This window comes from Cnephaeus nilssonii, assembly GCF_951640355.1.
Source record: "Cnephaeus nilssonii genome assembly, chromosome: 2".
Classification (NCBI taxonomy): domain Eukaryota; kingdom Metazoa; phylum Chordata; class Mammalia; order Chiroptera; family Vespertilionidae; genus Cnephaeus; species Cnephaeus nilssonii.
The window spans coordinates 86,395,977-86,409,452 of NC_137073.1; the positions used below are offsets into that span (position 1 = coordinate 86,395,977).

Sequence of the window (13,476 nt, forward strand, 5' to 3'; positions counted from 1 at the left end):
AGAGCCAGCACCGTCCTCCAGATGTCTGATCAGACACAAGCTGATCACAGCCCTCCCCCTCAACCCCATGGATGGAGGGAAGGCACTCGAAGCCTCTGAGACATGTTCCCTGACAAGAGGAGGACCGGTTTCTAAGTCTGACGTTAGGAACAAGTGCTCCGGGGGATCAGAGGGCAGGGCCGCCGGCACTCACCGCCAGTTCTTGGTGTGGAGGGTGCCGTGCTCCACTCGCAGGAGGGCGTAGCGGGCAGCGTTGAGCGACAGCCCCCTGATGCCATCGCCCCACTCCTTCTCGGCCCTGGGAGGAAGGGAAGGCAGTGAGGCCCCACAGCACACTCAGAAGGTGCCCCCAGGGCAGCCGCCCAGAAAGCTGCCTTAGGTCTCTCTGGCGTCTGTGCCGGAGGAGGGGCTCGCAGGCAGGCCGAGAGCGGGAGGGGCAGGACATGGGGAGGGGCACCCTGGCTGGAAGGGGTGGGGGAGGTGACCCTGGCACCTGTATGGGACTTCAGATGGGCCAACTGGGGGAACTGCAGGAGAAGGTGTGGTGGGGGCTGATGGGCAGGCAGTGACCTGGGCAGAGCTGGCTCCAAAAGACTGGGCTTCACCGCATGAGCCTCAGGCAGACCCTCCTTCCAAACCACTACAGCTGGGACGGAGCTTCGGGCAGCCCGTCCACCTGTCCCCTGGCCAGAGGGCCCACCTCCCTGAGAGGCCCCACCCCACCCTGCAGGGACCAGGGCGGCTGGGGAACCGCCCCAGTGAGGAACCACAGGCTCTGAGATGCAGGTAACCGACAGGCACTATTGTTGCCCACGGCTTTGTGTTTTTTTTTGACAGTGTGGTCTCTGGAAATGTTGAAACCTGTCACACACCAGTGCTGCCATCCCATTGGGTTTTTGTTTCCAAAAAGCATGCTAAAATATGGCATTTATATATAGACACAGATAAACCTCACGTTGTGTCTCACAAACTTGGAATCAGTTGACAACAGCAGACGTGGCAGCTCTCCACCTGTCCACTGATAGGACGATGGCTGCAGCGGAGATCCTGCCCAGGTCCCTCTGCACCCTCCGGTCCAGCGCCCCGGCCCCCCCTCTGAGAACACGCCCCGCTTGGCAGGGACCCTGTGACCGCGGCGGCCGTGTGGCCCACAGAGCTCACCCTCGGTACTCGATGTACTTGTAGATACAGCCGGCGATGAGCATGGCGAACAGGGCATAGTACCAGGAGCAGATGAACATCAGTGCCAGGCACAGGCTCATGCCCAGGAAGGACAGCGTCCTGGGGGAGTATGTGGTCATCCAATGGCCGCAAGTGGGGACCAGAGTCCATGCCCCGGCCCGGACCCCGACCCTGTCCCATGCCCCAAACTAGCATCTGAGCCGCTGCCTCAAAAACAGGACTGGTCCCTTAGTGAAAACCTTTCTTTTAGTTACTCCTAAAAACCGGCAGGGATGCCTCCATCCTGAGTTGGCTCTGAGGGCTGGAACGGCCTGACGACACCTGTCGAAGCCCTGGCTTTTCAACTGTGTTGAGCCCACTCTGCTCCCCAAGGCTCTCTGCACCCCGCTGGGCACGAAACCCAGCACCTGACACCCAGGGAACACAAGACCCAGCAGCCTGAGTCCCACATGAACACAAGGGCTGCCCACAGTGGGCGTCCCAGGTGACAAACACAGGCACGCCGTCCTCACCAGCCTGGCTGGGGGCTTCCACGAAGGACAACCAGGGCCCCGCAGCAGCTGGCCTGGCAGATGCACTGTGCACACCCCCCCCCCCCCCCCCAGCGTAGCCTGACAGGTAGCAGTCTTACCAATGGTAGTATCTGAAGCGTGGGCGCCAATTGGGGGTGCGCAGTAGGGTCTGCACAGCGCACGCCAGGTTCACAAACATGTAGCACATGAGGAAGAACCTGGGGTCCAAGAAGCAGCATCAGAGGAGCTGAGCCAGGTCCCACGGTGGTCCCAGCATCTGCTCTGTCCTGCGGGAGTCCCTGCCTACCACCTCCCGTGAGGCCCTCGTCCACATCACTCCTCTTCCAGTGCGGGGGGGGCGGGGTCTCCCTGCCCCCCTTGTCCACATCACTGTCCCTCCTGTGGGGGTCTCCTTGTCCCACCATCCACATCATTGTCCCTCCTTCGGGCCTCCCTGGCCCCTCATCCACATCACTTCCCACACCATAATCACCTGGGCCCCTGGGCCCATCCCTGTCTGTGGTCCCTGAGCGGGAGGCCAGCCCTGAGAACAGGGCCTCACGCAGTGGCCACAGTGGTGACCACATCCCCACGCCTGGTCTCCGTATGCCCTTGCCGTGCCCGTGCGCAGCTCACATGGAGAGGATGGGGGCCACACTGTCCAGGGAAGCGATGAGGATGCCGATCTCACAGATGAGGGCCGTGAGCAGCAGGGCCCAGGTGGGCTCCCCGTTGGCCTTCCCATGGCCGAACACCTGCAGGGAGAAGGGCACGTGGGCTGGGGCCAGGGCCGATGGCCGCAGGAACAACGCCTGGAGTCGGCTGGTCCAACCCACAGGGCCTCAGAGATGCAACGTACGGAGAAGTGGATTTCCATGACGCACCTGCACCCTACCCCGGGGCCCGGGAAGAAAACCTGACACCCAGAGCGGGTGGGGCAGCCAGCAGCTGCGTGCCGTCAGACCCAGGGCCCTGGCAGGGGGCTGCCAGGGTACAGGGCAACACCCAGTATGTCGGATGGGGGTCTCCTGGGATCCTAAGCCCAGCCTCAGGGGAAAGAATTCTGCAAGGACCTCCCTGCAAGGCGCCTGGACCTTCACCCACAGCCATGTGGGCGGCAGCACCTTCCAGAAGGTCTGCCCCATGCTCAGACACCAGGCCTGAGAAGCTCTTCCCACACACTGCCCGCTGCCCAGGATTCTGGGAAGGGAAACTGAGCATGCGGCAGAGACAGAACAAAACACAAAACGCAGACCAGCTAAGCCTTGGGGTGGGGGGGTGGGGGGTCCAAGGTGGGGCTCCCCAACACCGGGGCCACCTCCCGACGGTCCAGCACGGTCCCCGGGCCGGCAGTGCACCCTCCACGACTTTGTCTCTCCTGAGCGGACAGACAGAAGCCGTGAAAGGGGAAGAAACCCGAGTCTGCTGGGATTGGTTTCAGGAAACGACGTGAGAACGGCAGACGCTGGGCCACAGCGACACGCTAGCCTCAGATGCTCGATAAATATGAAGGTCGGTGTGTCCCCAAAATGCACCAGCACCTCAGGACAAGACCATGTTTGGAGTTGAGGTCACTGGGCTGGACCCTGATCCAATCTGACTGGGGTCATTGTACAGAGAGCAGAACAGACACACACAGGGGTGGCCATGTGAGTACTAAGGGAGAAGAGGCCGTCTGCACCCCAAGGAGAGGCCTCAGGAGGAAGCCGGAGACACCCTGACCTTGGACTTTGGCCTCCAGCCTGGGAGAGGCTCAGCCTGTGCTGTCTAAGCCCCGTGTGTGCGGCCCTTGTCATGTGGCACCAGGGCACTAACACATCAACGGCCCCAAGTTCCTCCCAGAGGCGTCAGGCCCAACGGGAGGAAGCAGGGGCTCCGGACTCCATGGCCCTCGTCGTCACAGGGGGGCAGTCCTGGGCACAAAGTCCCACGGGACACATGCCAGCCCCCTGGGAAGAGGAGGCTCCCACAGCCACGCCTGTGAACCGCTCTGCCAGCCCAGGGCGGTGAGGGGCTGCCTCTGTCCCCGCACCCGTGCCCTCAGCCCAGTGACTGTCTGTGGGGGGCTGCCGGCTGGAGGTGGGGACAGGGGCCCTTCCCACCACCTTTAACCGTAGAGACTGTGCTCTGGGGCAGAACCTCGGGGACGGGACCCTCCAGACATGTTCCTTCCTGGGGTCCCACTCTCGGAAGGGAGCCCCAAACCTGCAGGCAGCCGCTCACCTGGAGGAAGGGGACGATGCCGTCTCGGGCGATGGCCTGCAGCAGGCGCGGTGCCCCCGTCAGGCTCTGCAGGCCGGCGCCGCAGGTGGAGAAGAAGGATCCGATGACGATGACCCAGGGCGACGGCCAGGCCAGCATGCCGATGACCAGGTTCCCCTGCAGCGCCTCCCCGAACCTGTGGGAGGGGCGGCGGGGTGCATATTGAAAACATGAGCTGAAGATTAAACGTTTTCCCAGCTGCTGAGTGGGCACAACAGCACTCCCCCCAAGTAAACGCACGGGCCCTGCTCCCTGAGGGCCCCCAGGAAGCCATGGTCGGCCCGTCCAGGGTCCATGAGGCCACTGTCACTCCTGCAAGTGACAGACAGTGGCACGGCCTGTCAGGGACCTGCAGCCCTCACACCCGAGGGGCGGATGGACACACAGCTACCAGAAAGCAGGTTCATGGGCAACAGCCTGGGGCACTGGCCGCTCTTCCACTGAGCGGTGGTGGGGCCAACCGGGTTCCCCATGCCTCTCCCAGGATCCCCTGCACCCCCAGCTCTGTCAGGTCTGAGGTGACTCTGTGGTCTCCCAGCAGGAGCAGGATGGACAGACACATCAGACCAAACAGAACCTGAACAAAGGGACCACGGGGGCCTATTGCTCTACACGAGAAGTGTGAAGTCCTGAGTGATCTCCGTTTCAAAGCTAAAGTCACTCAAGAAAACCGACTCTGTCCCCAGAAATTGCACATAAAAACCAACATACTTATCTCGCAAGATCACGCCTTCGATGCAGGCCCCGAAAAGCATGATGCAGGAGAGGTCTGTGGCTCACGTCAAGGAAGCAGTGGGCGCCACGCGCTGGCAGCAGGGCCCTGGCCGCAGACGGGCCTGGAGCACCCTGTGCCTGCCCACCCACTCTGGCACTGCCCTGTCCCTGTGGCCCTCGGGCACCTTCCTCACTGCTGAGCTCTGGCTCCACGGGACGGGGCCTCAGGTCAGGGAGGTCGGGCAGGCCTGCATGTGACCGCTGCGGTGAGAGGAAAGGCTGCACTGGCACCTCCGTGACACCGTGGGTAAAACTGACTAGAGCACGTGTGTGTGACCGTTACGTGATACACACGCAGATCCGTGTTACCAACATCTGTGGTACACGGCATGTGGTAACGTGGTTACTGTCTGTAGTTTACACACAGTATCACATTCCGTAACCGACTGGAGGTGGTGCCAGGTGTCGTGTTTTATGTTCTCGTGTCACATCAGCCCCTAAGGTCCCTCTCTAAGGGACGGATGTGATCAGAACTCGCCCAAACCAGAGCGGCTCACCCAAGCTGCGGATGGCACAGCAGCGAGCCGCGGAGGGCGTGACGGACAGTGCCTGCGCCTGCGCCCCCCACACCTTGACCCCTTTAAGGATACAAATGAAAGATGTGGTCACAATGGCCAGGATGGTCCCTGTGGGGATCGACTTCTGGGCGTCCCTGAGGTCCCCAGATCGGTTCGAGCCCGCCATGATGCCTGCAGAGACAGACAGGCATCTGTCAGGATGGACGCAGCCGGGGCCTCAGCTGCAGAGACGTGAGCTGAAGACCACACCTGCGTGGGGCCGCTGTCCCCAGGCCAGGCCTCAAAGAGCACAGCCCATCACTGTGTGGATGTGGGACGGCTGCTGCGGGCACCTGGGAAAGGCTCCGAGTGTCCCCCACACTCTCCACGGGGACAGCGAATCCCACCATGAGCTACGTCACAGTCGAGACCAGAGCAAGGCTCAACCCAGACACTTGCCGTTGACACCAAAGCCAGAGGCAACCTCCGGGTGCACCAGGCTCTGACCTCACTTCCCTCTTAGATTGGGTAAATCCAGGTGGCTCGATCAGAAACTCCCAGGACAAGGATGCTAAATGCTGAATTCCTCACGGAGCCAGGTCTGAATCAAGCACTATAAGGTGACCCTACAGTAAATCGAGGCCTCCTCGCATTGACTCCACTCGGGGTGCAGTCCTGCTACTCCGAACGTGGGTGTGGCACTGCCTACGCCCTCGAGGCTCCCTCCCTCCCTTTGGTACAGAGAGTAAAATGACTCCAATTGGGCTCAAAGAAACGCCAGCCGCTGGCAGGTTTGTTGAGCGCCTCATGAGCGTATTCTAGGTGTGACCTATGTGACAACGAGCTTAGAAAGGCAGTGCTGGGTGGGTGTGCTGGTGCAGCGCCCACAGACAGGTGCCACTAGGCTCGGGGAACACCTGCATCCACAGAGGATGTTCCCACGCTCTCCACCCACCGGATCTGCTGCCATCCCAGAACACGTCCTATACTGACAGATTGGGGGGGGGGGGGTGAGGGACAGGACAAAGACCCCCAGGGGCCAGATCCACACCCCACCACTCACCAAAGTGAGTCCATAACCCCACCTTTGAGGGGAGACTAAAAAGAAGCACCCCTACCTATAAACCCCATGGTTAGTACAAGCTGAGATGAAGTACAGAGGAGCAGGGGAGTGGCCCCTGGCAGGCCAGCCTCCCAGAGTGCAGACAGGCTTGCAGTGGGAGCCAGTGGCCGACCTAGACAGGGACCAGAGGGACAGACACACCGCAGCTACTGGTGTGTCAGGCTTCTGTTCTGTGGGGGTCAGGATGAGGGGTGTCCTGGTGGGAGGTGGTCTCCAGGAGCAGTGTGTGTGTGAACCTGTGTGTGTGCACACACATGTGCATATGTACATGTCTATGTTGGCAAGATGAGGGACTTTCACACACTGAGGGCCCTCCCAGAGGCCAGCTGACTCTTGTAAGGACCAGGATGGCTGCAGCGCTGGCCACTAACAGCTCTCCGTGCTCACTCTTAGGCGCCACCTAATCGCGCACCGGGTGTCTCAGCAAGGCCATGCCGCGTCACAAAGTTACTGCTAATAACCCTGGCCGCTCAGGAGAGCGCAGAACAAAGCTGCCTGAAACCACCCGGCTTCCTGCGCTCCCCACTCAGAACAGACGGGGAGCAGACTGCAACTCCTTTCTTGAGCCAAACAGGAAAGAAAACGGGGCGGGGGAGGGGGACAGGGTTGGCTACGTTAGAGCTGAGGGAAGAGCCGGCCTGGCCCGCTGGAGTGCCCGCGGCCTCACCGGTCACGGAGGGAAAGTAGATGCCGACCAGCATGGTGAAATAGGTCATGATGTCGGTGAGCACGTAGGGCAGCTTGCTGCTTCTGCTCTCCTCTGGCACCGGTACCGAGGGCGTGCCCTGCTTCTCCACAAACACGCCTTTGTCCGTGTACACGCTCCACAGGTTATCTGTGGGGGGAAAGGATGGGTCACAGAACTTTGGAACCTTCCACCGGGGCTCCCGCCATCCGGAGGCCCAGCAGATGCGCCTGGCATGCTCAAACTTCACACCGGGCATCAAACTCAGAAACTGACCTCTGAGGACTGTTCACTAGTCACTGAATGAAAGATTTCGGTCCTACAGACACATTTGCAGATTTCCCTTGAACAAACGTGTCCTAGGAGGCTCTGGGGGGAGGTCTCCAAGTGGAGGGTCAGACAGCAATCCCCTCACACAGGTCGCCTCACTGATAAAGGACCCCTCAGGGGCAGCGATGGCCCCAGCCCCACATACAATTAATTGAGGTGCCACCTTGGACCCACCTCCTACTTGTGCAAATGCACCCCTGGGCAGATCCCAGCTGGCTGGGCTATAGCCTGTAGGCCCGCTCTCCATACAGACCCCCTTTTCCTCCAAAACCCCCTGAAGGGTCCCCTGTTGCAGAGCCCTCCCCCTCAGGGCCCTCTCCCCCCAACATGGATCCCGTCCTCCCACAGAGACCCCCAACCCCCTAGGTCATCTCTATGTCTCTCTCCCACCTTCCACCTATCCCTGCTCCCTCAGAGCAGGGCACCCTGTCTCCACCACTACCCTCCTGAGTGACCTGTGAACGGCTGCCCCCCCAAGGGTCTTGCTCTGCCAGAACCCAGAAGTCGGGGCTGGGCCACTAGCCAGGGGCCTCTGAGCATCAGGATCTCAGGCTGAGGGATGTGTGGGTGTGTGCAGCCCTGACCCATCTCAACGCAGTATAGCCCCCACCTCCCCCCAACACCCACTGTCATCACAGCCTCAGAGGGACCCGTGATATCCATCTACCGCGGGACGGACAGCTAGGGACCCAGTGATCACAGCCCCAGGATTATTCCACTTCCTCTTCCATACAAAGTCAGGCCTCTCTCCTGGTATTGGGGGGGGAAGGGGGCCAGCGGCAAGCCCAATTTCTCATCACAGAAGAACTCAAGAGACAGGAAAAACCAGTCCCCACTGGTTAATTACTCCCCTTATTAACAGAGCTGCTCTGAAATCCTAAAGCAAAAGGATCCAATGGAGCCCCTGACCCGTTGGCCTCCACAAGCGGCTGCATCTACGGCCTGGGAGAAGCAGGGCAAACAGAGGCCCTGGCAGAGCAGCATCGAGGAAGGGGTGACACAACCAGGGACCGGGCAGCCGCTCAGGCTCCCAGGGACTGGGCTTTGAACAACTGGCCCCACTGAGATCCACTGGGCACTCACCCAGGAAGACGCCGCTGGCCACGCCGGGGATTCCCTGAATCTCCGTGAGGTTGTTCTGGGCAAAGTACTCGTCGCAGATGGCGCTGGGCATGGAGTTGTTGCAGAAGAGGCCCCAGAGCGCGGTGGTCACCGTGCCGTTGTTGGTGGTGAGGACTTTGGCACAGACGTCGAAGTTGCGTCTCGATAACGTGCGGTTCCCGAGCAGACAGACCCTGGAGCGGGAGCGGGGGCATGAGGGGACGTACGGGACCTGCGAAATGACTCCCACCACTTTCTTCAGTGACGGTGGAGGTTTGGGGGGTTGGGGGGGGGCCTGCTAGTAGCTGCTGACACTCTCCGTTTAGCACGATGGGAACAGTGGCATGAGCTGCTGGAAATCAGCGTTTAAGCAGGAGTCCAGCTCTCATGCAGTGTGGGGCTGAGGGACGGTCTGTCCTGGAGTGAATGGGACTATTCCCACCCAGGTGGCTCCCTCCACATGGAGACAGCAAAGTGCAGGGGCCAGGAGGGGGTTGGGTGCCAGCCCCCTCCCGGTCGCCCCTACCCAGGCCAGTGGGCAACCTGATGCCTGAGCACCAGCCGTACCACCAGCTCGCTCACTCGCTCTGTGACCTAGGGCCACTTCCTTGTGACGTAGTGTCCTCATTCAAAAGGGGGACAAGGGGAGAACCCACTTGAGGGTTTTCATGAGGACTAGGGGAGCAGGCCACAGCCAGGAGGAGATGAGTTTGCCTGACCGTCCTCCGGGACGCCAGCCAACCGATACGCCCCTGGGCCTTCGCCAAACCTCCCGTCCTGGCCTTGCAGGTGGCTGGCTACAAAAGCAGCCTGACTGCTCATCCCCGATGCCGGGGGAAGAAGGTAAGACTGCCAGACACACGGCCCCACCACCCCGGGCCCCGCTGTCATGCCATCAATTACAAACCAGGAAACACTGTATCCTTACAGACCTGGCCCAAGCTGAGGACCGAGGACAAGGACCCCTGACGGAAGGCTGGGACTCACGGGATGTCCGGCGGGTCGAAGGCGGTCTTGATGACGCCGGCGTAGATGGCAAGGATGGACAGCACCACACAGGCCAGGAACACCAGGGCCAGCTTGTTGACGTACTTGACGCCCACGAAGACCACCATGGCCATGAGGACCAGGGTGCACGTCCCATACACTCGCATGTTGTGCAGCATGGCCACGGCCTCGCCATCCGGCGACTGGGCGTGGATGATGGATGCGCCAGGGGAGATGTAGGTCTGTGGGGACACGGCAGGTCAAGAAGGGCTGCCTATCCATCCCTGCCTAGGGGATGGCCACATGGGGAGAGGGACGGGGCCAGACACAACCTTCTGAAGGGCCCTTCTCTGGGGGGGGCTTAGCGCTGGGCTCCCTCCTTCCCTAAGGGCCCCCACACCACCAGAATGCATCTACAAGGGACCCTCGGGTACATAACAAAAGCTGAGAAGAAAGGCCTGCAAGAAGCTCTGCCCTTGGGGTCGGTGCCAGGCAAGGGGAACCAGCCCAAAACAAAGCACTTACCAGAAAAATCTCAATGGTCCCCAAAATATACATGGCCCCTGCGAAGGTCGTGCCCAGATAGAAGCAGAGGCCCACGGCCCCCCCGAACTCCGGCCCCAGGGACCGTGATATCATGTAATACGAGCCACCAGCTGCAAAAAACGCCAAACAGGAAATGGGGTTAAGGACACATCGCGTACCGTGAATGTGGACTTCACGGAACAGACAGCGGCCCTGGCAGTTGTGACCAAACAGGTCCTGGGGGAAAACAGCCACAAGCAGGGGGCAGAGCCCGTAAGTCCGCACATTTTGATGTAAAACCAACACTTGCATCCTCTTAACTTCTGCCCCAAAAGGCCCGAGAACCCAGGGCTGCTTCAGCTTCACTTCTGTGTCACCCCCAGCACGCAGCTGACACCCATGCCCCACAGATCGGTCCCTGGCCATTCCGTCGGACAGCGAGTCCACCCTCAGACACGACCAGGAGACCATGGGTGACTCTGGAGAGCCTGAAGGACTCCTCAGGGCATGCCGTTCTCTCTGAAAAGCAAACCTAAAAGCCAATCTGCCACTAGAATCATCTCTCCACGCGAGCGGGTCACACCTCCTCCTCAGCACTGAGAGTCGGTGCCGCCTCCCAGCTGGACGTCAAGCGAAGGGAGACTGGTCCCCATGTCCAGCCAGTAAGCTCATAGGGGCTCACGCTCCATGGCCAGGGGAGGACGGCCAGCAGGAGGATGGCCAGCGGGATGACGGCTTCTCCACGGCTGCTGCTCCTTGTGAGGCCTGGGAAGTTCTGGGGGAGGGGCCGCTATTCAAGGACTTGGGGTGCAAAACATGCTGGACCTCACTTATACACACAGGCTGCACAAGCTGCAGGGGCACAAGGGGGCACCGTTTCAGTTCCTTGAATCCAGGTGCCAAATACACTAGAGGCACCTGTGCCAGCACCTTTGCTCCTGAGAGACCACACAGCCTCAGGCACAAACTGGGCGCAGCACCGGCCCACCTGCTGAGCTCACTGCCCTGTGGGCACTGCCTCCGAGGGATGGGAGCTACACTGCCAAAAGGGGGAAAACAAACAGTCATGATTTCAGGGCTCAAACACCAGTGCCGCCTGCAGACCAGAGCCCCGCCCTCCCGCCCCCAGCCCCCATCACCCAGGCAGCCCCTCCCTTTTCCAACCCCTTGGTCAGACAGCGTCAGAAGCAACAAACAAAGCCTGTGGCCCTTCAGTTTTGTTGGTTTAAAAAGAGAATGATGGTTTGTGGGGATTAAACTTCAAAATCAAAGGGATACAGCTGGTCATAAAACGCCAGCCTCTTGTCCAGACAGCAAAGGCATGTTTGACAAGAAAAAATCTTGGGGGTGTTGATGGTTCCCGCTCTGAAGAGAATCCCAATTGCACAGCAGCCTCTGAGCACTCCGGAAGGCGCTGGGGGACCAGCCGTATATCAGGCCCCTACCCTAGTCTTAGCAAAGCCCATGCCCTCAGGGGAGACATGGGGAAGAGGCCCCGGGACACCAGGGGCACTATGCCTCGAGAGTCCTCCTGCAGGTGAGAGGCAAGAGCTGTGTGAGCATCACTGCCCAAAGGCAAGGTCACTGCCGACAGAGCTTCTGGAAGGGCCTGGCCAGGCTGAGGACGTACCTCTCCTACCCACCCGACCCCTCTAGACATGGAGATCTCTGTGCTCAGACATGAATGACCGGCAGCAACCTCCAGGTGGTAAGGACATGTCCACACTAGGCCTTTTGGGACCGAGCCCCACTTCCTGCCTCACCTTCTGCCTTGGGTGAAGGGTTCATGTCAAGGTCATCGCCAAAATGAAAGTGGAGCATGCACGGAGCCCAGGCAGGGCTCCGCTCAGTTCCTACTCACAAAAGGCAGGCTTCGTTTCAGACAACCCAGCCTCCAGCACCCCCTCACCTGGGACCACGCCATTGGTGGCAATCGCACTCATGGAGATGGCCGTCAGCATCGTCTGCAAAAAGACAGGTGACCCTTTTAGAAGAGCACTTCTGAGGGCCGCCCAGCGATGAGAGCCCAGCAGCAGGCCTGGGCCAGAGCCCAGCAGGCCCAGCTGCCTGCTCCCAGTGTGATCACAAAAGGGCTGCTGAGGAACCAGCAGGCAGAGCTTCAGACAGGACTGCAGCCCCAACCCCGCGTTTGCTCCCACCCATCTCCCAAACTGAGCTCCCACAGGTTGCCCAGAAAACACTTGACTCAGGACCCCGTCCAGCTCTGAAGGGCCAGCTTCTACCTGGGTGCCCACCCCCCATGGGGTACAAGGTGCCCACCTGCTCAGGAAGCAGCCACACCCATGGGTTGGGGAGTAACTATTTTAGAACCTAAGGACCAGCAGGAACAGCCTGGAAAGCGAAGGCCCCGGTGACCACTGTGCCCTGGTTCCTGCTGGGCCGTGTCTGCCACCTGAGCAAGGCCCCACCCCACTATCCTGCTTTGTATCCCTTTCTGTGTGTGCCTGGCACTACTCCAGACACTTTCCGACTCTTAAACATAAAAAAACATGTTGTGACCCAGGGAGAATGCAGTGAGGCTGTTTAGGTCAGCGGTCGCTAACCAGTGGTCTGCAGACCACTGGTGGTCCATGAGTCCGAAAGGTTGGCGGCCGCTGGTTTAGGTGACCACACCACAGCTCTGGGAAGCCCAGGGCAGCAGGGAAAGTAGCCTGAGAGGGGCCCGCGGACACCCACTCATCTGCATGGTTTGAATTCTTTAGACAGCCGTCTCCAGGTGACACAGGGTAACACAACAGCTTAATCACCCTCCTAACGATAAAGGAAGTAGGAAAACTCGGGGCCGGGAGGAGGCACTGAGGAGCATCCAGAGGTTAACGCAGAAGAGACTGTGTCCCTAACAGACAGGGACACAGGTGCGGAGGCCAAGTGGCAGGTCTCACATGCTGGGGTCAGGGCTCAGCAAGTTACCAAGCATGTGTCCCTTCCTATAAACGGGGTCCCTGAACATGTGCAGACAGTCCAACTGGAAAGGGACCGGGTCAAAGTGCAGGACTCCTGTGCGTGGTGACAGTGCCTGGTGAAAACCCTCGGTTGCCCCTGTATTTCTGCAGGTGCAACTAAGTAAGATTCTCTGGGCTGTTGGACAGCCTGGTCACAGCCCCCAGGCCACACCCAGTGATCACACCGGCACTGGTGAGGAGGCCGCCCAGGGACAGAATCCACGTGGTCAACCTCAGATAGAGAGCAGTGGACCGGGGAGAGCCCACATCTGTCCACATGGTCAGGGTCCCTGGAGTCCAGCTGCCACTGCCCCAAACCCAGAAACAGCCTCGGCCACTCACGCAGGTGCAGCACATGAACACGATGAGGAAGGACTCCAGGACGCCGGCCACGCCCACAATCCACGTCAGGCGCAGGAAGAGGATCACGCCGAGGATGTTCTGCAGACAGGGCAGGTAGACTCCGATGAAGGTGCCCATGCCTGGGTTCTGAAGAGAGAGAACAGCGGTTCTGGGGAGGCCAACCTCAGCGCCT

The 13,476-nt window shown here is 60.3% G+C and overlaps 1 protein-coding gene across 4 annotated transcripts in view; it reads right to left on the reverse strand.

Moving 5' to 3' along the window:
* SLC12A7 (solute carrier family 12 member 7) overlaps positions 1–13,476 on the reverse strand; it is an 80,980-nt gene that overhangs the window by 11,487 nt on the left and 56,017 nt on the right. For all 4 annotated transcript variants that reach the window (XM_079791032.1, XM_079791031.1, XM_079791034.1 and 1 more), the window contains exons 4-16: positions 13,284–13,430; positions 11,888–11,942; positions 9,979–10,109; positions 9,454–9,695; positions 8,449–8,660; positions 7,018–7,185; positions 5,321–5,419; positions 4,668–4,725; positions 3,918–4,092; positions 2,331–2,449; positions 1,814–1,912; positions 1,162–1,281; positions 194–298 (exon numbers count right to left, since the gene is read on the reverse strand). In XM_079791032.1, the coding sequence (XP_079647158.1) occupies positions 194–298; positions 1,162–1,281; positions 1,814–1,912; positions 2,331–2,449; positions 3,918–4,092; positions 4,668–4,725; positions 5,321–5,419; positions 7,018–7,185; positions 8,449–8,660; positions 9,454–9,695; positions 9,979–10,109; positions 11,888–11,942; positions 13,284–13,430 (1,730 nt within the window). The remainder of the gene's footprint in view (positions 1–193; positions 299–1,161; positions 1,282–1,813; positions 1,913–2,330; positions 2,450–3,917; positions 4,093–4,667; positions 4,726–5,320; positions 5,420–7,017; positions 7,186–8,448; positions 8,661–9,453; positions 9,696–9,978; positions 10,110–11,887; positions 11,943–13,283; positions 13,431–13,476) is intronic.